At 43.8% G+C, this 24,125-nt stretch overlaps 1 protein-coding gene across 1 annotated transcript in view; it reads right to left on the bottom strand.

Annotated features, from left to right (window-relative positions):
* CHN1 (chimerin 1) overlaps positions 1-23,342 on the bottom strand; it is a 104,414-nt gene extending 81,072 nt beyond the window's left edge. Inside the window, exons 1-2 of the mRNA XM_082001419.1 lie at positions 22,885-23,342; positions 846-884 (exon numbers count right to left, since the gene is read on the bottom strand). Of these exons, the coding sequence (XP_081857545.1) occupies positions 846-884; positions 22,885-22,984 (139 nt within the window). The 5' untranslated portion in view covers positions 22,985-23,342. The remainder of the gene's footprint in view (positions 1-845; positions 885-22,884) is intronic.
* Positions 23,343-24,125: the final 783 nt, after the last annotated feature.

The following is a 24,125-nucleotide window of genomic DNA, read 5'->3' on the forward strand; positions in this document are numbered from 1 at the left end:
TACTTTGCTACGGTGCCATTTGTCTCGTGTTCTCTTCAATCTCCCTGAACTTCCATCAGCACTTTCAAACAACAGGCTACCCCTTTAAATTTTTAAATAAAAAAAATTTCCATGTAAGCTTGGTTGTTGATTGTGCTCTTTTATTTTTTTTAATTACGAATGAAAACCAGCAAGTTATGAAATTCCCATGGGACTGGTGCTCTGATCTCAGGGCAACGCACCTGGACTACTGCCTTGCACACTTGACTAAGGCAGCCTGCAAGGCCAGGTTCCTCTGAGCTAGGGCACGTACCCCGAAGAGCTGCAGAGCTCGGGCGGGCAGACTGGTAGGACACCAGGTCCTTCTAGTCAGGGCTTCAAAAGGCTTGTGATTTGTCACACAAGGCCAAACAAATGCTCTTGTTTTACTACATCAGCAAGTTCTGGGGGAAAACTATTTATTTTGAGTTTTTCTAACCAGCTCAGGTCTCAGCTCTAGTGATGCAAGGTACTAAAGCACAGGAGCCCTAAAAGTATGCAAGTGATACTAACTTTAAGGGACGAGTTGACTTTATACAAGCCCCCGTCTAGGCAGCCAAACCAATATAAGCCATTTCCATACGGGAGTGGGACCTCTCAGGTTAGTAAGGTGCAGAGAATCTACCCCTCCAAATAATCTGTGTTCACTTGTCCTTGAAGATAAACAACTGCACCTATCTCTAAACAGCAATGAACCCTTTTACTTTTGATGCTTCTTAAACTCACATTCTAATGAAAAGAAAAACAAGTCTTTTAAAGCACCCAACTGAAACTTTTTCAGGTATTACTTGGAAAAAAGCAAAACCAAAAACTGTTGAGATACTTACAGTAAGATTTCCAAACAGGCGGTCTGTATTCATCAGTATCTGAAAGAAAAACAAATTTTAATGTTGTGTTGGAAACATGTTCACACAGAAATAACCCTCCAGAAGCACTTGCAGATTTATTAAGATAAATATTGCATCTAGATTTTAAAATTATTTTTTTACTATCACAGTATAGAACAACCTGTTAAGAGTTCCCCCTTTTTACTGAAACTGAAAAAGTATTTTCTTTAGCCAGATAGAATAAAAGCATAGAAATATATTTACAAAATGGCAAATGTGCAGATCAGAAGCCAAAATACTGTGGCGGGGGGAAGGGAAATGCATATTATTTTGCTATGTACACATCTGTAAATTCCCTTCTAAATTACACTAGATTTTTAAATCTCAATCTATATGCTGATAAATCGGTTTTCATCCGATTTATTCCTGCCATTAGCTTTTTCCTCTTGTGGGCAGCAATTAACAACTCCTAAAATAAAATCAGAGTACTTAAGTACTATGAAATGTTTTGCAAAAAGGGAGAGGTTTTTTTCATACCGACTACAAGCTCTACTTAGAAGCAGTCAGTATGTATTAAAAGTACCAGCATATTTCTAATCCCAAATTTTAATTCTCAAATGAAAAAAAAAATTAAAAAAAAAATCCCAGTGTATTCTAAATTCTGTCCCCCTTGTGACTTGCTGACAACTGATCTGACATTTTGAGCTCAAGGCTCCGTTGCAAATTTCGTCTCTGATCCACTGTTTTGTCACGCTGACCAGCTTCAGCTCTGATGCTACAAGGCACTGAGGCTTTCTGCAAGATGCTGTGCTTATCTGCCGTGGGGCTGGTGGAAGTTAATCAGTACTTGTCATACCACAGGGTCACAAGCAGAAACAACCACGCAGCCAGACTTGCTCTTTGAAGCCTCTTCTCACGGCAGCATTAATTTCTGAGCTCTGTTTGCAATGGTCTGCTCACTGGAACTACTTGCTGCATGCAACAAAACCCTGATTTTTAGTTTCTGTTATGAGGTTATGTAAAGATCACGCAATCTGGGAACCTGTTGCTTGAATTTTGGCCTGAGCAGCATCTCTACTTGAGAGCCCTTAAGGCCTCCAAAACGGAGCCTGAAGCTGGAAAAGGATTTTGTTTTGCCTCCGCTTAGGATAAGCAATCTGCCTTCTTCAGATACGTGCTTTAGTCCATCTCTGCCACCTACAGTCATGTCAAAATACCTCTAAATTACAGCTTAGTGGAACGAGACATTTTCCAGTTTCATTGGCACAGACCTGCCCAGACCCTCCCAGCACGCTCTCTTTGCTCCATCTTTTACCCTGTATTTTAGCCCTATGGATGAAGAGGGTACAGTCCTTATGGGCTGCCTCGGTGGTAGCGTGGTTTATAAATACAATTCATTATGACTTTATTATTAAGGCAGCACTTGGTCAAACTGCCATCCCCCAGAATATGATGGGTTTTGATCTTTGGAAGGTCCTGCAGATGCGCTACCACATCCTGGGCATCGGCCAGAGCACCTTGAACCTGCTCAGAGACCTTCAGTGGCCCATGCTACACTATGGCCGTGAAGGGAAATCAGCAGCAACAGATGCAGCCATGGTTATTCATTCCTACTTTGATACCCTTAATTAAGGCAGTGTAAGTCGATTCGTTCCAGAAGCACTGTAATGTGATCCTCAGCACTGCGATGTCACATGGAAAAAGGGCAAAACTTGTAAGTAAAAATAATGAGTTTAGTCCCAGAAGATGATTCTTACTCCACTAGCCGAATTTTCTTTTGCTGTAGTCTGGTTTTATGGCAATATACGCACCAGTTGGATTTACAAATAAATAATTTAAGTAAAGGAAAACACACCCTGTATTTGTAAAATATGAGCTGACTGTTATGAAAATACAAATATCTTGGCAGTCTAATCTATACTTGGTTGCACTCAAACCATATAGTTGTTACAGCTAAGGGCAGCATGATTATAAAACTGAAAAGCAACAATATTTGTGCCAAACAAAAAACCCCAAGCCTTGTTAAAGTCAGGCAAGAACAGCAGTAACTTTCATACGGCAAACATTTAACATTCTGAAATTGGAAGGAATGATTTATGTTATGCAGCTGTGCACAAGGATTTTGTTAGAAAAATCTGTCGGGGAGCTTTATTGCCTTTACAGTGTGAGAATACCCTCCGGCCAGCCCGCATGAGGTAATGAAAAAACAAAAGGTCATTTCTATTGTGATTAAAAAAAAAAGTTATCTGACATAAAATACTGTAGCAGCAAGTATAGTGCAGTAACAACGGTGAAGCAGAGGGTCTGTAGTGTTTGCTTCTGTGCAAGAATGTTCCTATTGCTAAAACCACTCCATTACACAAAGATAAAATAGCATAAACATCAGACCAGTCTGTTAGTTACCTGTTTTTAAAGATTAATCGATATGGTCCCATTTAACACATCATCAGTATTTTGAAATGCATTATTAAGTAAAGGGCTTGATTTTCAGATAGCGCAGGCTTCCAGACACAGCATCTCAATTAGGCATCCAAAGTACCCGAAGAGCACTTTAAGACATGATAAAAAAATCTACAGAAAATGCTGAACCCAAAATACATTTTCTCACTAACATTGCACCGCTAATTAACACAATAAAGTACGCTGTCAGTTCTCAGATTTTCTACAGCTCCCACCAGCGCAGTAGCTCAGCTCTGCTAAATGTTTCCATGATAAAATAAAATAATTTTCTACAAGCTGTGCATCCTGTTTTATCTTAACTGTATTTTCTGCCTTAAGTGAGATGCAATTCAGCTTAAAGCTGCTCTTCTCCAAAGGTCTGGAGCACTACAGAAAACATAAATGCATAAACTGATCCTACCAGCATTGGTGAGCCTTTTGCCAGCACGAGGGCTCTCTCATCAGCAAGTACATTTTAGATCGGGCACACTGTTCATGTATATAAATTACAATTTCAAACTGGCAGATGCTGGTGCTACATAGTCTTCCTAACCTTTAAAAGTGAAAATGTTTGATAATATCCCACTATCCAAAGCAATTAGTTTTGTTAATTCTTCAGAATTTTACTCTGATTAGAATGGTAAATGTGTAGGATTTTATTTTTACATAATATAATGAGACTTCTTCCAATTCTCTACCTTGAGTCCATACTGATATCTAATAATTTCCCAGCCTGGAATAGATTAGAAAAGAAACAGCTGTATGCCCAAACCTGTACTTTTAAGCTCCTAAATAGACCTGTCACAGTATAAATATGTACGCATGTGTAAAGAAAAGCGCAAGAATATCTTAAACTGACAGATCACTTGAAATCCCACTGAGACCCGAAGTTGCAGACCCAAAAACTCAGCAAGGTAAAGGTGGGGAGGGGGGAACAGTGCTCCAGGACACATGAAAAGACTTCTACAGTCCTTGAGCTTGTAGAATCAGTTTTTGCTCTTGAACCAGTAACAAAATCAAACTGATCTTCAAAGCCAGCATCTTATCACAGATCCAAAACAGCTGGTGCCTCTAGTTCAGGCATGGACCTACGTTTCTTGAGTATCCTACATGACAGGTTATCTGCCTCTCAGCTTCTCCAAGGGCAAGGGTTTGCCAGCCCATCTCTCTCTCTCAAATGGACAAGGACAGACGTGATCCCTATTTCTTAAACAATTCTCAGCACTTTCTTGTGGGCATCTTTCCTCCCAAACACACTCTCCTCCTCTCTTTTCCAGGACTTTCCCTTCCCGAGCTTTAAACAATCTTCACCTTCACACAAAACCTCTCCCCTCGTCACTGAGCAAAGCTTTGGTTCGCATTGCTGTCCTGCTAGGACTCATCTACCCAGCCCACTCTATCTCCTCAGTACCTCATTCTCAAGCCACCTCATCTATACTCAAGACTTCCTTGAAATTTGCCTAAAAGCAGAGACACCAGAGGCAGAAAAGCCAAGAACAGCACAACAGGCAGCTTCTGGCAACAGCCCCTTTACAGGCAGAAAAGCCACAGTGGGGCAGGAGCGTTGCTTTCTGGGCCTGGCATGCCCTCCGTTAAGCACACCAATTAATGAAACAAAAAGGAAACTAGGCATCTTGGCCATGAACCATCTGCAATTAAGAAGTGAAAAAGCACAGCGTGATCATCAGAAATACAAGCTTGCACAGAAAAGGGTTTCTGCCAATAGAAAAATCATACAGCCATTTAGGAGAAGTTCATATAGAGACACAAACTTTATTGAGAGCATCTCAGATTTTTACATATACACAAATATGATTCATTCTGATGTTACAACACAGCATTTCCCTCCGTTATTTTCCTTCTTTCTTACCCATTTCCATTTTATCCCTTATATAAATCTGGACAACTGTAGTACTTAGAGTGTACACTTTAACTGCAGATATGAAAACTGTTACTATTGCCTCAAACTGTTTAGACTGCTTGTCTCTGTATTCCTTTTATAGAAAGAATAAAAATGTTTACCTCTTCTTACACTCTCCCCACGGAAGACCAGCCAGCGCTAGGGTAGAGCAGCAGCAGCCTAACTACACACGATAAAAGCAATTTAGGACTTACTGTGAGGTTTCCTGTAGAGAATTCAGTTTTATTTTTCTTTTACTGTATGTCACTCCCTGCAGCATGGTGATCTGTAACATCATGCTGGAGATCAGTATAACACTGTCTGGGAGGAAATAGTCAGCTATCTTGCTGACACAGCAACTCTTGCCCCAAACTTCGATTTTATTTGGCAATATCCCTGTTGAACACAGGTGAGGCCTCAGGTGGTGAACCCTGTGGAAGAGGGTTAGACATGCCGACCAAACATCAACATGATCAGGAGAAGAAAATCTAGTTTCATGTTTTCTGATCTGATCTAGGACTAAAGAATGGTCTAAGTCATAAATACCAAAAGATGCAAGAAAGTATGAAAGATTCTTCTGTAAGCTACCAGTACGTGTTAGTATGTGTTTTAAGATGCTAATCTTGCATTCTTTGGCAGCAGCATGTGTCAAAATTTAACTCCTGGAGAGATGCATGATGAGAAGACGTGGCCATTTTGCTGACCCATATGAACAGACTCCTTTTTGTGCCCGAAAAAGAAGTTCTAGAAAATGCCTCCTCAGCCTCAAAATCTTCCTTATTAGCACCTTCTCTGTGCCCAAAGGATGCACATAAGAATCACTCAACATACAGAAATAAAGTCATAATTTATTTGCTGGTGAGACTCTCAAGCCACAAAACAGTGCGGTTGAATAGAAAATGCCATTTCGTCTCTGGTTTTCACAGTCCAAGTGCCAACAGCATTTCTGAAACTAAGCTCAAGCCATCACACAACATTTTAAGCAGCAGCCAAGCAGGCCCTAGCAGTTCGGGCTTTTATGCACTCCAACCGAAATAAAACTCAAAGAGCATTAAGGTAATTAAAGGATGAATACAGCCACCGCCCTAGGCAGCGGCAGTAAAGCAGATGGGCTGCAACACGATGGTTTCCGGGTAAACACGAGAAGGGGATCGCTGGCTCTGGCAGCGCGGCAGGAGGAGGGGAAGGCGATGGCGGGTGGCTCCCGGAGAGGAGGCAGCAGGGCGGAGGGTGCAGAGAACAGCCAAAATATGCCTATGGTGTGTGGGCACACGCCAAAGGTCCTTTGTCACTCTTAGACGAGACCTTGGGATCCACAGTTTTTTTCCCCCCACTAAGCCTCTCTCCAACCCTCTGCTATCAGCAGCTGGTAGGTTAAACCACAGTCCGTAATGGGGTGGCAGGCAGAGGCAGAGTCTTGATGCAAAGACCAAGACGCGCCGTGGGTGGCTACCTGCCCGTCACGGCTCTCCAGAAACCAAGCCACCCCTGTCCTGGCAAGCAGGCACCACGCACGCTGCCACCGAAGGCTGCAGAGAAGTTCATTTCAGCCGGTGCTCAGTGAACAAGACAGAAAGCTGTGGTCGACCTTTCTTGCCTTGCATGAAATGTTTTCTTAGGAACAAACACTTCTTCAGCATTCGGTTCCTCCACATGAATATAAAAAGGGAAATGGTCTTCACCTTTTCATAGCACAGGGGTAACAAACTATTTCTGACCAAAATACCTCACGCTGGCTCACACCATGCTTTTTAAGAGATCTCAGGTAACTTTTTGGTATATTCCCTTTCACTTAAATTAAAAATATTGCTATTTTACAAAAGATACTGGGGGTTAAAAGTGACTGAAAAAATAACATTAATCCAAAAGTAATGTTGCTCTATTAGTCCCTAGAAACAGAGACGTTAATGACAAGAACCTGATGGCATACACGGCCTGGGGTCATGTGAAAAACACATGGGGTTTCACAACTAGGGCGTCACAGAATTTCCTTTGTTTATGGGAAGATCCTCGCAGGGCTGCGAGCACCACGTTTTCTTCCCGATTCCCAGGTATACAATACACCTCAGCCACAATGACTGTTACTGAGTCTTTGATGCTACTTTAATGTTATCCTTGGCACACAATTTCCTTTAAATTAAGAAAAAGAAAAAAGCTTTTAAAACTTCTAGACGTGTCAAGGCTCTTTCTCAGGCAAGCAGACACCATTACTATAAGGAGCTTCAGTGCAAAAGCTTCCAGATGAACCACCATCTATTTTCTCCACCTCCTCCAGGCAGAGAAAAGATGCCAGACAGGTGTCCACTTTACCACGCAGGCAGACGCGACAGCTCGGCACGCGTCCCGGCTGCGTGCGGACAGCTAACCCTCCCAGCGGAGGACCCCCTGCCCCGAGCCCCCTGTGCTGCTGACACAGCCCACTCCGGTGGGCAGCCAGAATGGGGCAGCTCTTAGGTGTTAAATTAAAAGCCCCGTCCGATCGCAGAGACAAATGGCCTCCAGGCGGAACGAGGAGCTCTCGCCAGCCTACGCACTTCACCTCCTGCCAGAGGACAGCACGGGGCGGGCAGCGGTTACAGGCAGCCAGCTCAGCCACGCTCAGCTGCTTCCAGGCCAGCCCTGGAGAAGCAGGCCCGCAAGTGAAGTCGCTCCACCACTAAAGCCACCCATCTACAGGCATGTGCCCAAGCCCGTGAGCAGAAGACGCGGCGGTCACCAGCGACAACTCTCCTTATACAAAGTTTTACCCTGTTGCCTTGACCTTTGGTGCAGGCTGCAACACTCCTTTATGCCCACAAAAACCCACGCACCTAGGCAGCTTCGGACTTTTAAAATTAAACTGCGTTTGAGGAATTTAAGCAAGAAAATGAAAACAGCTGACTGTATCTTCTTCACATTTTCCAAAGGCATTCCTATCTGGGAGGGGAATAAGAGTACAATACAATCTAAGAGAAAGACAGAAACCAGTGAAAATAGGCACGGGTAAGAAAAGCATCCCTTTGGCTGCAGGATGGCACTACATCACACACACCATGCCCCAGGGATTTTTTAATGTGACAAAACTTATTCTTCTCTGCTCTTTTGTCCTCACGTGGTCTTGCTTATACCACTCCAAACAAGTACATTTAGATTTCTAATTATTACTGGAGTAAACATAATTAAGAGGAAGCTAGTGTGAACAATGCCCCAGAAGGCTGCAAGGCTACTGCCATTTCTCTGATGTGACTCAAGTGGGAGACAAGAAAGCACACTCAGCAAAAGTGAAGGGGCTTAAAGAAGGGCATGCTCCGAATAATTGCATCAGTCTTGAGGGGGAGAGAGAAAAAAGATCACGCTACCATCCTGGCTTCTACAAACATGTAATCTGGCAACAATAAATTCTGTGGGAATGCTTCTAACAGGGCTGAATGAGAGACCCACTGAAAACGCCTGGAGTTCAATGCCTTTTATTAGCAGGTCTACTATTACTGCCTCTTTATGAATGACGGGAAAATTTTACAGAGTAATATTTTGCCTATCACAGGTACTGCTGCTGTTAAATAAACTCATCTTCTAAGTGATTAGACCAGGTTGCAAACAATCTGTTTCTAAATTTTCATTTAACCAAAGAAAGGAAAGCAAGTACTCATTTTTTCCCCCTCTCTACCAGATAAATAGTGGCATCTGACTACACAAATGATGACAAATAAAAATTCTAAAAATCCTTTATACCAAAAAAATTAAAATTACTTTTTAATTTTAAGCTGGAATTTTCACAGGTGCAATGATAACAAGGAAAACACAGCTGTTGTCCTCTTTCTCTTGACTGTAGTTTAATGGAAGGGTGGGGAATACCCCTTCCATGGAAGCACAGTTAGCATAATGTTTAAGAAAAGTTTCAAAACCTCTAAAACAATTTCTTAGTGTTGCTCTAAGTATAAAAATTTAGACCTCAGAGAGGTAAAAAGATGACAAGTGCCACCTTGTGGGCATTTAACAAAGACAGAATTTAATGTTGCTTTCTGTTTCCAGCGGGGTATCTCAGCCTCCAGCCAAGACTGCAGCCAATTTTCAGCATTTCTGGGAACACCATCTTCGCTTCCTGAGAAAAGACAGACAGGATGGGACCCGCTACCTGACACGGCTCTGTGGGTTAGCTGTAGCTACTACAACAGAGCCAGGCCGCCAGCTGTCTGTAACCCTCTGATTTATCTCGCTATAGGAGTTACGATAGCTCTACAGACTCGTAGGTATCCTGAAATGTCTGGTTCACACAGTGAACAACTTCAAACTGAAAATGTTGTCAAAATCAAATATGCCTCTTAAATTTATCTCTTTCAAAGAAAAACAGCCTGCCAATTTTATTTTTTTCTTAAAACCCATTGTGGGAAAACTGACTGGCTGGCTGCAGTCCCAAAGTGCTGGATCAACGAGTTAGGCAGTTTCCCGTCCTCCCTAAGGGTTATTTGAAAGGTCTTCTGCAAACTGATTTTGCAAGTTCAAAATTGACAGAAATATGCCTTTATTGGATGAATCACATCTTTTAGATTTGACAGATAATTTGCCCAAGTATCTTCTTCATCAGTACTGTAAAGTCTTGGAGCAATTCAGAGTAAAATCGGCTAACTCGGGCTTGAACACTGTAATCAAACTTCCCTGGTTTAAATCCAGTCTGGTTTTCACTGGAGACCCTGTTTTGATCACTGTCAGTGAAGTCTGCTTGGAAGCCAGGAGAAATACCTGTGGAGGCTATTATTCTTTACACTGCTCTCATTCCAACCATGGCAAGGGATAATGTAGGAGAAAACATTTACCCTTTGACATTTCCTTTCCTATTCTTTGTTTCCACAAATCCTGCTTTGTCTCCTATTTTAAAAGTCTGCCTGCACAGAGACCGAGCTCATTTCCCACCACTTGTTTTACTTCTTCCAAACATTAATAATACCAACAAGGGCACATCAGTTTTACCATAATTTCAAACCAGTGACAACTGTTACAGCCACAGTCTCAAGGCATTCACAAAAATAAGTTTTTGTCTTGATTTCTCTAACATACACAACTGGGAATATAGATTGGAGCTTGAGCTCTGAGCAGTCTCCCTAATAATGAAAAAGACTACTATGATATGGTATAAAAGTGTCTTCTAGCCATAAATCCCTTCCCCTGAATTAAGAAGTCAAGGTTGAACAGAAGAGACTCTAAATAAAGGATGACCTTTCAGGCACTTTTGAAATACAGCCCCTCCATCCACTGCATAATGCCCTAATTTGCTGAATGGGGAGGCATGTTTTATCACCATTCACTTGGTTGCTTTGAAATTTTTTTTCCACACACAATACTGAGTTAATGAACATACATTCACCTTCCTGCTCTAAAATCCACTTATAAATAGAGCGTTGTGGTTTTACCAAAAGCTAATCAAAACAAAAGAGCACAGCATTGACCCTGCCTCTCCATCCATTGGTAAAAATCTCCTGAGAACTTGTCCTCCTTTGCATTTTAGACCAAGATAGCTGCTGTGCATTCATTAGCCTCCTGGGGGAAAACAAAGCAAAACAAAACACCCATTAGGAGCCCAAGCAAAAACCAGAGTCACCCGGAGAAAATTAAGAGCAGGTCTGATTTCTGACTGTTATAACTGGCCTCAAGACAGACTCTCACGTGTTCCAAAGCAAGTCTCTCTCTCTGTGTCAGATGGTCTATTAGATGCTATTGCCTCTCCTTCCCCAAACCTGACCCATTTAAATTCTTAAACCATGAGAGTTATAACAAACCTACTACAATTCTTATTACAAACAGATTTTTCATTTTGTAAAACAGTCATCAATAAGACACGCCATTGCTCATGCAAAAATATGGCTTGTATTTATGTCCTTATTGCCAGAACAGATGCAATACATCAACACTCATGGTTGGAAGGAGGAGGATGGACTACCAAGTCGAGTACCCTTGCCTGGAACCATGATCAGTTTTTATAGAGTCATGAAGGAAATTCCTAAAAAAAACATTATTGGCAGGGTCAGAGAAAGGGAAATGGACACAATGTGGTGGAATGCCTTTTCTTGAATTGGAATTAAGTTTTTACTCAAAAAGTCATTCTCTGGTTGCTGAGAGTTTTTCCCCAATCTGAAAGCTGCAAGTGTCATTCCCTACCTCTTCCTGTTCTCACATAAAACATCCAAGAGGCCTCCACTGGCACAAAGTACGATGTTCCAGGTAGAAAAGCTGAAAATTTCACATTCCTTTTTGGCAATTCCATGGCTCACTATAATAACTGCAGTTAAAGAACTATGGCAAAAGATACTTACTCACCAGCCTCTCCCTGTTTATAGCATTAAATCAATCTTTTTCATAACTCTTTTCCTCTTTGGCAGGTTCATCTGCTGCCCTAGGCAGGAATCAGAGAAAGGAGAAAGAGCAGGTGTGAGGTCCAGTTTGTGGAGAAGCTGTGCTCTGCGTCCACTCCTACACCATCCAGCATGTTGTGGGGCTGGAGCAACAGCCAAACAATCATCTCGAAGGTGGCTTAGTAGCTCTGCAAGCACCGAGAGGTTTTCTGCGTGATCCTCCCCATTCATCCTGTTCCCTCTGCGTTTGGGAGGATGAAAGCAGAGCAGGAGAGCTGGGAAGAGGCTGCTGTAAGGCGAGCTGAACACAAAGGTTTGTCACTGCCCAGTGGGAACGGGAGAGCTGGCCGGAAAGCTCTCTATGATCAATGCTTGGAGATAAACTCCAAGTCCTTTTCTGGGTAACTCCATACGTTTTCTCTCCCTTCAGGAAATTCAGATGGTTGTCTTGTCTCTGTTTTGAAGTTCTTTCTCCTTTTTTTCACTAACTGGAAGACAGACAAATTGGTCTGCAAATAATGGAAGCTTGGGTTTACCACCTCTCACTTTATCATGGCACCATGTTAAACAAGAGGTTTTCAACAATTATTAGCTGCATTTCTGGGATATTGATGCACCCTTACTGGAATTGAGATCCCACGGGAATGTCCACAAGTGAAAAGCAGACTCTGCCCTACAGAATGAGACGTCTAAACAGAAAATAGAAACAATTGCTGGTGAAAGAAGCAGAGGCCCACGCAGATGAGATCATCCTACAGATCAAAGATCAGTATCTGTATTCCCAAGTCTTGCCAACACAATAATGCCCCAGCCAGCATTGCCTCTCTGAGTAACAGCTCTTTTGGTGTCTTTAGCACCACTTTGGCTTTATATGAAGAAAGCTATTGTGGCAATGGGCAGCACAGGAAAACACATACAGACACACACACACAGAGCTACAGAATGTGACAGATCAAAACCCCAGTTTATAGTTTTAAAATGGTCCTGGCCTACCTACGTGGCTAGATGGGAACTGCCAGGAGGCAGAATGCTGCAAGCAATTGTCAGAGATTGTGATACACAGGACTTGTGTACAGAAATAAGGGCAAATGCTAATACAGCTCTGAGACACGGCAAGCCCTGCCTGTGTCTTCCACAGCTGCTCTTGCTCAGCAATGGGAGAAGGAAGATGCTTTCCAAAAAAGGCATAGTTTTTACATTTAAGAGTCATGACTAACAGCAGGGCTACACCATCAATAGAGCATTTAAGAAGCAGAAAAAAGCTCTTCCTGCTTCTCACAGACCTTTCCACCAAGTGGAAAAAAATGCCAACAAGCTTAGCAGCTGAGGTAGCCAGTGTGAGCTCTCCCTCAGACAGAGCAGCCTGCAACTCTCTTCTCAGAGGTTGCTTGGAGGCATCTCCCTGAGTTACCGTCCCAGGAGTGCAGCACAGTCTGTCCCACCTCGGGGCTCGCCATGCTTCGGGGCGGCAGTGACACTGGGGCTGCGTTTCACCACCTGCAAATTCTGAGCCTGCAGAAGAGAAGTCAGGACAAAACAATCCTCTTTCTTTGGTCTGATGCAGTTGGAGGTGCATCGGGGTGGAAGGTATCTTCTTATCCAGCACAGTTTCAATAAAAATTAAGGAATAAGAGATGCTCCACCAAGATACCGATGAGCTTGCTGCTCTGCCTCCGCAGAGGGGCAGGCAAGGGTCCTGGGAGGGGGCCGCGACCACAGCTTGCTTTGACACTACGTGGAAGTGTGCAGATGCGCCGTGCAGCCAGGAGCTCCCTGGGAACCACAATAAAGCAACAGCACAGCTATACACACAGAGCTCACGACTGGAAACGCCCTGATAAGTTTCTCTTTGGTTTTTTTTGGTTGGCAATTTTCCTTTACACACTTGCAAATATTTACCTTGTTATACTACAAATGTTATTTCTCAGTAAAGGAGTACTTTACCATGAAAATTTTGACACGGAAATAATATGCAATACAAAGTTTCTGAATGTTTTCTCACTATTTTACATTGAAATACTTCTCTGCTTCTGTTAAACCAGTGAAGACTTTTTCAACACTGTCAAGTCCCATTTATAAATATACCCTTTGAAAAACCTGAAAAGGAAACCAGTAAAATTAACTGCTGTTGTCAAAATCATGCTTCCTTTATTGGGAGGATATACCCATGCGTGCATGTTCAGCCAGTAAGGCAAAGGTGAGGAAGAGCTGCGTCCTGTATGGGTTTTTTTTGTTTTAATGAAAAATGATCCAAGATTGTACTGAAGCATTGTGTCCAGATTCATATGGAAACCATAAGTGCAGATGAAAAAGTATGGAAGACTGGCCCTACCAAATCATTATCAGCAACTTTTATAGTCTGCTCTGGATTGTACACATACCAGATACTAATTCAGCATCGAGGAGACTGACTTGTACCCTGCCAATGCGAGAGCAAGGAATGGTTAGGTACTGCACTAAAATACTGGGTTTGTTTTTCAGAACTGTACTGTTACTCCATTTTTCACAGCCCCCTATTTACTCTGCCTAAGGAATAATGCCTTACTTCCTTCTCCGTTGCTGCAGCAGTACTCAAAGACTTTGCTACCTGATACTCTATTGTACTTGCTATAAAATTTAAAAGGTTGCAGTTGTGGCTCTGCTGGCCACTGTAGCACACCACCATGCAGCAGGCAACAAAACAATTCCAGTATTTTGGAAACAGCGTTTTACCTTTACTTCTGGAGTGGGAATTTCCCACAAGCAAGCTGTCCCAGGACATCAGTTTCTGATCAGGGTCAGAGACCATGTTTTTATTCCAGCTTCTTAAATGGCAAGGCACCCTGTAAGTAGCTGCTCTTGCAACAAGGAAAGCAGGAAGGAGATAGAGATGGGGAGCAGGCGTGCAGCAGAGGGGAAACCACCACCTCCCATGAGCACCAGGAACATCCATCCCCAACCACCTGATATTATTCAACAGAGCCAGATCCCACCACCTGCACCAAGGATGGATGTGACAGTGGGCTGCCTCACAGAGATGATCGAGACCAAAAGTAAGGTTACCTGCTCACTGTGCGCAGCAAGGTCTAGCTTGCAACTTTGACAGTGGTCCACAACCAGAGGATGCAGTTTTCCTAATGCATTCTCCCAGGGGACTAAGATTTGGTCATGTGAAAAACCAGACCACATTATCACACCCTATCAGCGTTAAGCAAAATTTTAACCAAGAGCTAACCAGCCCTGACAGTCTCTCCACGTGATAACACGGAACTGCTAACAAAAGTCACAAAAATAAATCTGGGGATGAATGTATGAAAATGTATCATGGAAATCAGACTCCCACAGGAATAAATAGGATTTTACGAGTGTATTTTACAGTAACTATGAAATCAATTCAGAAATTTCACTTTCTTCATTCAGAGGATGAACAAATATTTTGAGTGCTGGAAATGTCAGGCATCAGTCGGCTCTTTCACATTCAGAGAGGCTGCTGCAGACACAGCGAATACTCCTGGCTTCCCAGCTGGGTGTGATCAATCCTCCTCCTCCATACAACTGGGATGGGGGGGATCGACCCTCCACTCCACCATACAACTAAACCCTCAGGAACAGTGTGGAGAGCTGCAGGAACTCTTCCAAGTGTCTTCTTGCGTCTGGCCAGCGAGGGTGCTTGAGGCCCAGATGCCATGCAATTACAAAGTCCTAGCAGTATTGTTGAATGCTTTAAAAGGCCAAATATTTCAGTGACTTATAAATGACAATTTTCCTTGTCTCAAGACAGACGCAAAAAAGCAAAATGTAGAGGGTTTTTAATTTTCTGCCATCATTTACGAAGATGTACAAGGCAGATACAATCCACCACACTGAAATGACAATGAAGCCAGTTCATGATTTTACGAGGGACCCGGAAGCATCTCACATTCTGTTAATAACTACAAAACTGCCGTCAGGTCTTGGGTCTGTTTTGTTTTATCTCAAGGCATGTTTCTGCAGAACCGTACAATCTCTGTCCACGAGGTGGAGCAGCTAAATAGCCTGAGATGAAAGTGCTAAACCCCAAGTACAGAAAAAGGAAAAAGAATCGTCTAACAACGCACAGTTGACTGTTAGACTGTGTAGAGCAGTTACCAATGCCTGCACCCCTGGAGGATCCTGATCAATGTGTTTTTATTTCACACAAATAACATCGTCTTCCAAAAGGCTTGTATTAGGTTTATGCTTTGAGTTTACTGATTAATGTAGTATTTAAGTCATAGCTATGGCACTGCCATTTTTGGTAAACACATTCTTTTCTTGACACTGAGACATGCTTTATATCACACGGAAATATTTTAGTACATCTAAAAAAAACAGTTAAGAACTCTTGGAGAGAGTAGTAAGAGAATAAAGTCCCTAAACCAAACAAGGCAGAAAGGATCAGCTGAGTCCAAACCAAATAGAAGAAAACCCAGATTTACACCTGAAACATCAGTCCTTGGCTGACATGCAGTGTGCATTAGCAAAGCTCGGGAACTCTTCCTGCGTCCTCAGATCCAGAGTGTGTTTCACTTCAACACCGCTGGATGAGATTACGTGCTATGCAGACTGCCTCCACTTCCTAACGCGTCACTTGATGCCAAGGAGGAAAGGGATGCGTTTGTTCAATGCTGTGCCTTGAGCTGATGACATGGCAATAGAATCTCTTTGGAGAAAATTCCAAAACCTCATCTTAATGCATTACTTGCGCATACAACTGGACCTGACCTTTCCAGCTTCAGCAACAGTCCTCAAACCTCTGATTTCTTACGATTCTTATACAATATTCACAATAAATAGAAAGCACAATTTTATACCAGCCACTGAATGAAGCACATTTCTAAGCACTAAACTCAGAAGCCATGACTGAAATTTTTTCATCCTCATTTATAACTGTTAGCATCAATTCTCTAATATTTTGATCAATTGATACCAATTTAGTGGTTAATAGATCCATCTTCTTTTCCTAGTTCCTACGCAGGTTTCCCTTTCGATTTTTTCTTGAGATTGCACTGCCAGCAAAACCTTTTCAAGGTTGCTCTCCTTATTTGCTTCATTAGGTTCTATAAATTAGGTAAGGTTAGCATAGCACCGAGGAGAAAATAATCTTCTCTTTCTCAGCACTTGGACACTTTCCCTCCCAGATACATGAATGCGAGTCAGAAGATTGAGTTTCTCTCTAACATGGTTTCAATTTTTAACAAATCACTATAACTTTTAAATCTTGTTAAAAAACCTCTAAACATTGTACTAATGTCCCTAGATGGTTTTGTCTAGTTAAACTATTTGAAGTTCCTATTGTGACTAGATGTTGAATTGCTTAAATCTCCTTTAAAATTAGCCTGTGTCAGTCGGTACTGAATGAAGCCCAAGTATTTTAAGCAAGGGATAAACACTTCAAGAGCATCTTCTGTAACCGAGTTAAAAAGATCACTTTGAATTCACTGCTCACTGCACTATGAAAAAGATCTAGCACAGGCAGTGCAACATGGGGTATGTATTCACTTTGAAAACTGTTTCAAGAGCATAACATGAACAATGAAGTTCTTTACACTTTTTTTTTTTGGCCTAGAAGCACCAGTGATGGCTACAATTCCTATAGCAATCCACATTTATGTTACCTGTAGTGACCAAAACCCTGCTATAAATGGCTCAATTCCATGAACAAACTTCCATCATCTACTTCAATTAAAGAACAGATTCAAAGAACACTTTTTCTGGCACAAACTGACTCTTTAGTTTAAAGGGGCTCTGCCAGTAAACTTTCACCATCGCAGCTAGCCACAAGTTTTAAGCGTAGCTCAGGGCCATGTACAAAAATTCAGAGGAGAAAAACTTCAATTGTAGGCGATTTGTTTACCTCCTGTTCTTAGAAGGCTCTGCATATGAGACAAGAAAGAAGCAGATTCATTTTTGAGTATTTCCTATCGTGCAGAGAATCCGCAGGCATTACCTGTTGTAAGCCATTTTCTAGAGGAACATTTACTTTCTATGTTCCTGTGACTAAGCTAACCAAGCACCGTAAAATTTAGAAGCCTTCCCTAAGCAAGCAAAACATTTATTTACGGAACAATGAATTGATTTAATTTCTCTACAATCTCTTTAAGATTGTCACATTAGAAAATGTGCTTGTACCAACATAAGCATACCCTACTTTTTGAAGCAGCTGCAAGACAGTAAGTATGGTTTGCATGGAGAACAGTAATCACAGATGCATAGAACTTAAAATAGTAATCTGTTAATTAGCATTTCAAGTATGGAAGAACCTATTTCAAAAGGTTTGCCTCATACCCATAGTAGTAGGTAGATTAATAGAAAATTACTTCTGTGCATTACGACACCAGAGCTCACAGCTGTGGAAATGAATTCTGGTAAGTGGGCAAATTAATATTTGCGTGCTCTTTCAACAATGTATGGAGACCTGAAATGGAGGTATAATTGGTTTCTTTGTCCCTACCCTTCCTGATTGTAGCAATGCATTGCTTGTCCCTTTTCATCTGATATTTTCCCTATAAATTTCTCTAAAAACTCCCCTTGTTCATCATCTCCTTAAATAACCGTATCTGTCATGCTAACTACAGCTCCATCTCCAAGCCCATTCATCTGCAGCCACTCATCAGAGTGCAAGCACTTCAAAGATTAAAAGAGAATTGCTTCACTTTTCATTTCTTAACCACCAATATTCAGGAGGGTGAGTTTTCATCCATTGGCAGGCTCTGAGCGAGATGGCAGGAGCATGAATAACTAATGACAAATACGTCCATGAAGATTTCTCCTGGCTGCTGTTTTGAAATGTCTTCCTTTGTTCACACAAGAGAGTTGATGAGCAAACAAATGAACAGAAAGGGAATTCGTAAGACAGGAGGACAACTCATAAGCACTAAAATATGGCTTAAAAATATTTTTCTTTCAAAAACACAATGCTGACTTTCCTTAAACACTTCTCAGGACATCCAGAGACACAAGCATGCAGCAGTAGCAATGAGATAACTTAACACTTCCCCTCCTTTCACTTCACATTGTTTGTTACCTTTCCCATATTTGAGTCATCCAAGTGGAATGACGGCACACACCTCAGCTGTGTCACTGCTGAGGGTATTGGCAGATGGGGTCTAGGAAGTCTAGCCCTAGGAATGTAACTGATTGCTCTTCCTATCTTATGAAGCTGCTACTCCTTGCAGGGATTCATCAGAGCAGAACCAGTGGTATCCTTTAGCTGCTTCCCTGCTAAACCAGGCAAGTGGATTCAGCCCAGCTCCATGCAGGCTGAGCACAAAGCCACTGGACTTCGTGCTGAAACAGCAGAGGAGGACACTGGCTTATACACCATCACAGCTGCTGCAGCAGGCAGCAAGAAATGGTTAAAGAGAAAAAAAAAAAAAGAGGTTACACCTGTAATGACCACAGTCTTCTGTGAGGGAACATGAATCTGCTGTAGGATGAAAACCAGCACTAGAATTGGACATCTACTCAAGTTCCAGATGTTTATACAGACCGCCTGTGAAAGTCTGCACTGTTTTGTGGACAAAGACGTTTTTAAAATCCCAACCAACTCTTTGGGGGGGGTGTGTGGGGGGTGTGCCAACCACCAAGGTTGGCAAACCTTGAATAACTCTTGGATAGCAAATTCATTGCATCTATTACTTGCAACAAACAACTGGATCAGGCAGCTTTTTTTCACTTCTCAGATATACTGTCTTCCAGTCTTCTGCTGATGTGGTCCTAGTACAGGATCTGCTTTCCTCTGTTAGATCAAACCTGCAGTCTAAGTGCTTGCCCACTAGAACACAAACTCAAGGTACTGGTGAAACCCTAGTAGTATCACAGAAAGCCATATCAGATATGGGTGGCCACCTGTGGTCACAACAGGCCGTTTCTGCCACTGTAACTTTGTGCAACTATGAACCCTGCTGGGATGACACTCTTGCCTGAAGTAGCCAAAGTGGTTGATAGGTAACAGAGGTATGTTTTCAGCCAACAACTTCCATGCTCTCTCATCTCCGATTGCTTCCAACAGGGGCTTGCTCTTCCTCTCCATCTTTGTGGAGCAGCTGACCTCTCCCTCGTAACCCACACCACACACTGACTCATGAGCTACCACTGCGCTGTGGGAACATGGGCAGCTCACTACCACCTTCCATAAAAACAACAGTGAGCACAGGATGACTTGGAAGGTCATGACTGGGAGAACTTGACAAGATGAAGAAAAGAATTTCAAAATAATTAAGACTGAGGAAGCAAAGAGTCTTAAATTTTCCTCCTCTGTGCTTTAATGTTGCATCATAATCTGGACAATAAGCTTTAACTGAAACGGAGTAAGAAGTTGGGAGACACATACAGCCCAAGGGTAACAGTCTTTTTCTGTAGTAGAAAAATGCTGCTGATACACCAGAAGCTCTTTTCTCCAACAACTTTCCAAAGAGTCTCAAGGTGCCACCTCAAAGGTGCAAACTGCAGTTACTGCTCCAGCAGCTACATGGTGCTGCTCTGAGGAGACCACCAAAGGGCAATCTACAACAGGAACGGGAAACTTCCAACCACTCTGCCAAGTAGAAAAAAATAAGGCATACTTGACCTTTCAACTGCCTGATAACCGCGTGTCCGTAATACAGAATCCACAACAATGTCACCCTAATCTCTAGTCCTGTCCCCTTTTAGTACAGTCTTTGGACTATGCACCAAAATACCCATAAAACAGTATCAAGAGCATGGAGAAAACATGTTATGACATTCCCCATCCCTCTCCTCTCCCTTGCTATGCTCTCACACACACACACACATTAATTGAAAGGGACCCGGCAAACTTGGTGGGTTTTTCCCCCCAAGCTGACATGGCAATTTATCTCAAGTGTTACACACTTTGTGGCACGTCCTACTAGAAGCAGCCTAGAACGAGTGAAATTTAGTTCAGTGCCATATACCATTATGGATTAGGGAAAAAAAAAGCCACATTGAGCCTAGAATTATGTGAATGAACCAAAGCAAACACCTCCCTCAGGACCTGTTTGCTCAGGACAGTTTTACTGGTATAAGATAAGTGTAAATTTAAAATAGTACAATTATAGCTGCTTAATCCCTCAAAACAGCTACATTAATTCAGGCACATTTATTCTGCCTTTGCCCAGATTTGCTGATGTTAGTTTGGGAGGAGCTTACATTGAAACAAATTAAAAAACACTCTTTTGTATGTCATATTTTTAATGAGTTACTATGGGTCAGCTGTGGTGCAGCAACTGAAAGTGCAACTATCCACAGGCAGCCAAAATTCAAGATAAAGGCTGAACGCTGTTCTTGAGGTTCAAATCAAGCGTGTTGTACTCCATCTTTGTTACATGTTAAGAGACAAAGTGTGGCAAGCCACCTCAGCTCAGAGGACACGCAGCAGCACACTAAGCTGTGCTAACTCAAGCGTAGGTTAATCACAACCTCATCTGCAAACATATTGCGCATTTACTGCACTTACCCAACTCCCACTCACGCTCTTGCATTCATAGTTTAAGGCGTACGCTAAAGTTTTTACATTTATGAAGGGCATCACATTAATTTGTTGACACACATTATGTTGCATTGTTTACTGTCACTTCGTGTTATGTTAAGAGGGTAAAATCTTGAGGTTTTACCCTTGGCAAGATATGATTTAAAACCTACACTCAGCAGGGTACCCCACTCAATCTTCTCTTTGCTCATTATCTTTTACATCTATCAATGTCATTTTCTCTAACAACAGACATGATAGCACACAAAAACATTTAATTCAATTTACTTTGTAATGCAAATTTATATTAATAGAAAAAAGTCATTAAGTAGATAAAATACATGTGAATTAAAAAAGAATCATGTAAGCTTTAAAAAAAAACCAAGCACCTGACTTGGGAATGTCACTTTATTTAAAAGCCAAAATTAAAACATTCTGAAGTGTCACAGGCAAAGATTGTAATGACACATTAACTATTCACCATGGGAAAGTGTGTATTTTCAATAGCCCAAAAATTTGACTTTTTGTTAGGGACAAGTCCCATGCTTACCTCAAGCGCCTGTGTAACAACCTACTCCTTAACAAGCTGAAGTTACGACGATACAATGCAACACGCACAGTAGCCTATTTTACAAAAGCCAGTCTGCCATTTGAGCAGTCTCTTATGTTCACTTGTGCTCCTAAGTTAAAGAGCTTGATGCTCACCCTGGATCGGGCAACGTGCAGGGCCCCCGCACCTTTGCTGACCCCTCCAGAAGTCCAGGAGCTCACATGAACTAAGTAACAAGATCAGGCCTACAATGACAGAGACTGTTTGCTCCACGGTGAACTATGATTTACTATCTTTTGCATCCTGAAAATCTCAAGCAGGAAATACAAACTTAAGCGACAGCACTGTAGCTAGATCCAATACCACGTAGATTTATCTACAGAGAACTATTTTGCAACACACGCTAAACTAGTTTTTAGATGGGGCTTAGTATGCAGCAATAATATAACAGGTGTTAAATCTTATGAAAACCAATGAGACAGTTTTTATTCTTTTAGGGAACTGTCCCAGCCCAAGAACCACGAGATGAATGAAAGCAAATAATTTGCTTACACAGGAAGTAAAATCCACAGTCTAAACACTACAAATAGACTTCATATCATCACTTAAACCTGTTCACTAGAAATCACGTCTGGTATACAACCTTCTTACAAGAAAGAGTATCCCGATTATCCTGTTAATTCTCTACTGGTGTTAGTCAAGCTAATTTCTGCTTTCCTTTGCATTATTGCCTTTACCTAATGTTGCCAGAAGCAGCTTGTAGCTTTTCTTTTTTTCCCCGCTGTAAAATTAAGCATATTAAGCATAAGCAGGCTTAATAACCTTACTTAAGGGAATCCACATGTTCAACAGTTAAAACTACAGTTTTCTCATGCTGGTTCCCACTACACCGTCGCGGGCTATGAAGCCAACCAAAGGCAACACTGGCAGCCCCCTGAAACCGAATTCATTCCTTTCATACATCTGTGCTATTACACACAATTACAGACCGTTACAGGCAATTACGCCCCACACCCCGGACGCTCCCAGGAGAGCGGGGGGTCCCTCGCTAGCCTGCCCATGGCTCCGCCGCGCTCCTCCTCAGGCGAGCGGGGGGCTTGCTGAGGCACCGCAACTTTTATTTGTCTGTCACGCCCCGCAGCCGGCTCGCAGCCCGAGCCCACGCCGCGGCCGGTGCCGCGGGCTGCCCTTGGGGCGCGCTATTCTCCCCCCGCCACCCCCGGGCGCGGGTCGGTGCGGCGGGCCCCGGCCTGCGGCAGCCCTCCGGGCCGGCGCCCACGCCCAGGCGCTGCCGTGCGGCAGACAATGGGGGCCGGCAGCCCCGCGCCCGCCGGGCTGAGGCGGCGGCTACTCACCGAACAAGGTCAGAGCCATCGCGGCGGCGGGGCGGGCCCGGGGGGCGGCGGGGGCTGGCCGGGCGGCGCGGGGCTGGCATTGGCGCGGCAGCTCTCGCATCAGCGGCGGGGCGCGCCTGCAACACAAGTTGGGCGCGGGGCTGTCAGGGCGCCTCGCGGCACCGGCGGCCGCTGCCACTTGCTGCCGTGGGGCGGGGCGGCCGCAGCCCGCGGCGGAGGGGAGGGGAGGGAAGGGCAGGGCCCGGGGAGGTGGGGGGAACGGCCGGGGACGCGCGGCAGCGGCGGGGAGCTCCCCGTTCCCGCCCCTCCCGCCCCCCGCCCGCGCTCACGCTGCGGCCCGCCGCCTCGGGGAGCCATCTTGCGCCGCCACACGACCCGCCTTCCTCCCGCCGCAGCCGGCGGGACGGTTCCCATGGCAACGCGGCCGGCCCGCCGCCCGCCGGGGCACAAAGGGAAGCGTCGCCTCCTCGGGCGGGGTGGCCGGCCGGGCTCCCCCAGCCGCGGGAGGGGGTGGCGGCCCCGGCCCCCATCCCCTCACACGTACGCGGCACCGGCAGCGCCCTCCCGCCCCTCGGGCACCCGCGGGGGTCGTCCCGGACGACTTCTCTCCCCTGAGGAGATTCTCCGCGGGAGCCAGCCCCGGCGGCAGCGGGCTGCCCCCCGAGGCGCGGCCCAGCGGGGTCGGCCTGTGCCTCTTCAGCCGTCGCAGGGCTGCGCCTACCCGGTACCGGCGAAGAACCAACGGTCTTGGGAGAAACGTGACTTCTTTTAAAGCGAGATGAAAATTTCCGCTTAAATGCCAGCAAGCACGAAGAGAGCAAAACTGTGGAATTCCTCTCAAAATGTTTTGGTGTGAGAAATTTCAGCCAGCCCAGCTGCCGTCACCGTTCGCTGTCCAGGACTGTAAATTTCAGAGCTGAAAGCATTTAATTGAAAAGACAGCATCATGCCCAGTGTAACTCATTTATACGGTTTACATTTTTAACCTGAAAACTGGTATTTAAAGCAGAGGTTAGTTAGTACTCAGCAGGTCTTCCCCAGCCTAGGTAGGATAATGAGCCCTGCCTCATTTAGAGATACAGTAGTTTCTCACCTGCATGTATTACTTTGCCTCTCAGGTGTGAGCTGTGTGAGCTGCGAATTCAAACCCAGCCTGAGCACAACTGACACAAATTGCTGGCTCAAATTTAATCCTTTACCGCTGTGCAAATCCACAACCTTCAGCCGAGGCTTCTGAGACA

Source organism: Phaethon aethereus, assembly GCF_964289735.1.
Source record: "Phaethon aethereus genome assembly, chromosome: 6".
In the NCBI taxonomy this organism is placed as follows: domain Eukaryota; kingdom Metazoa; phylum Chordata; class Aves; order Phaethontiformes; family Phaethontidae; genus Phaethon; species Phaethon aethereus.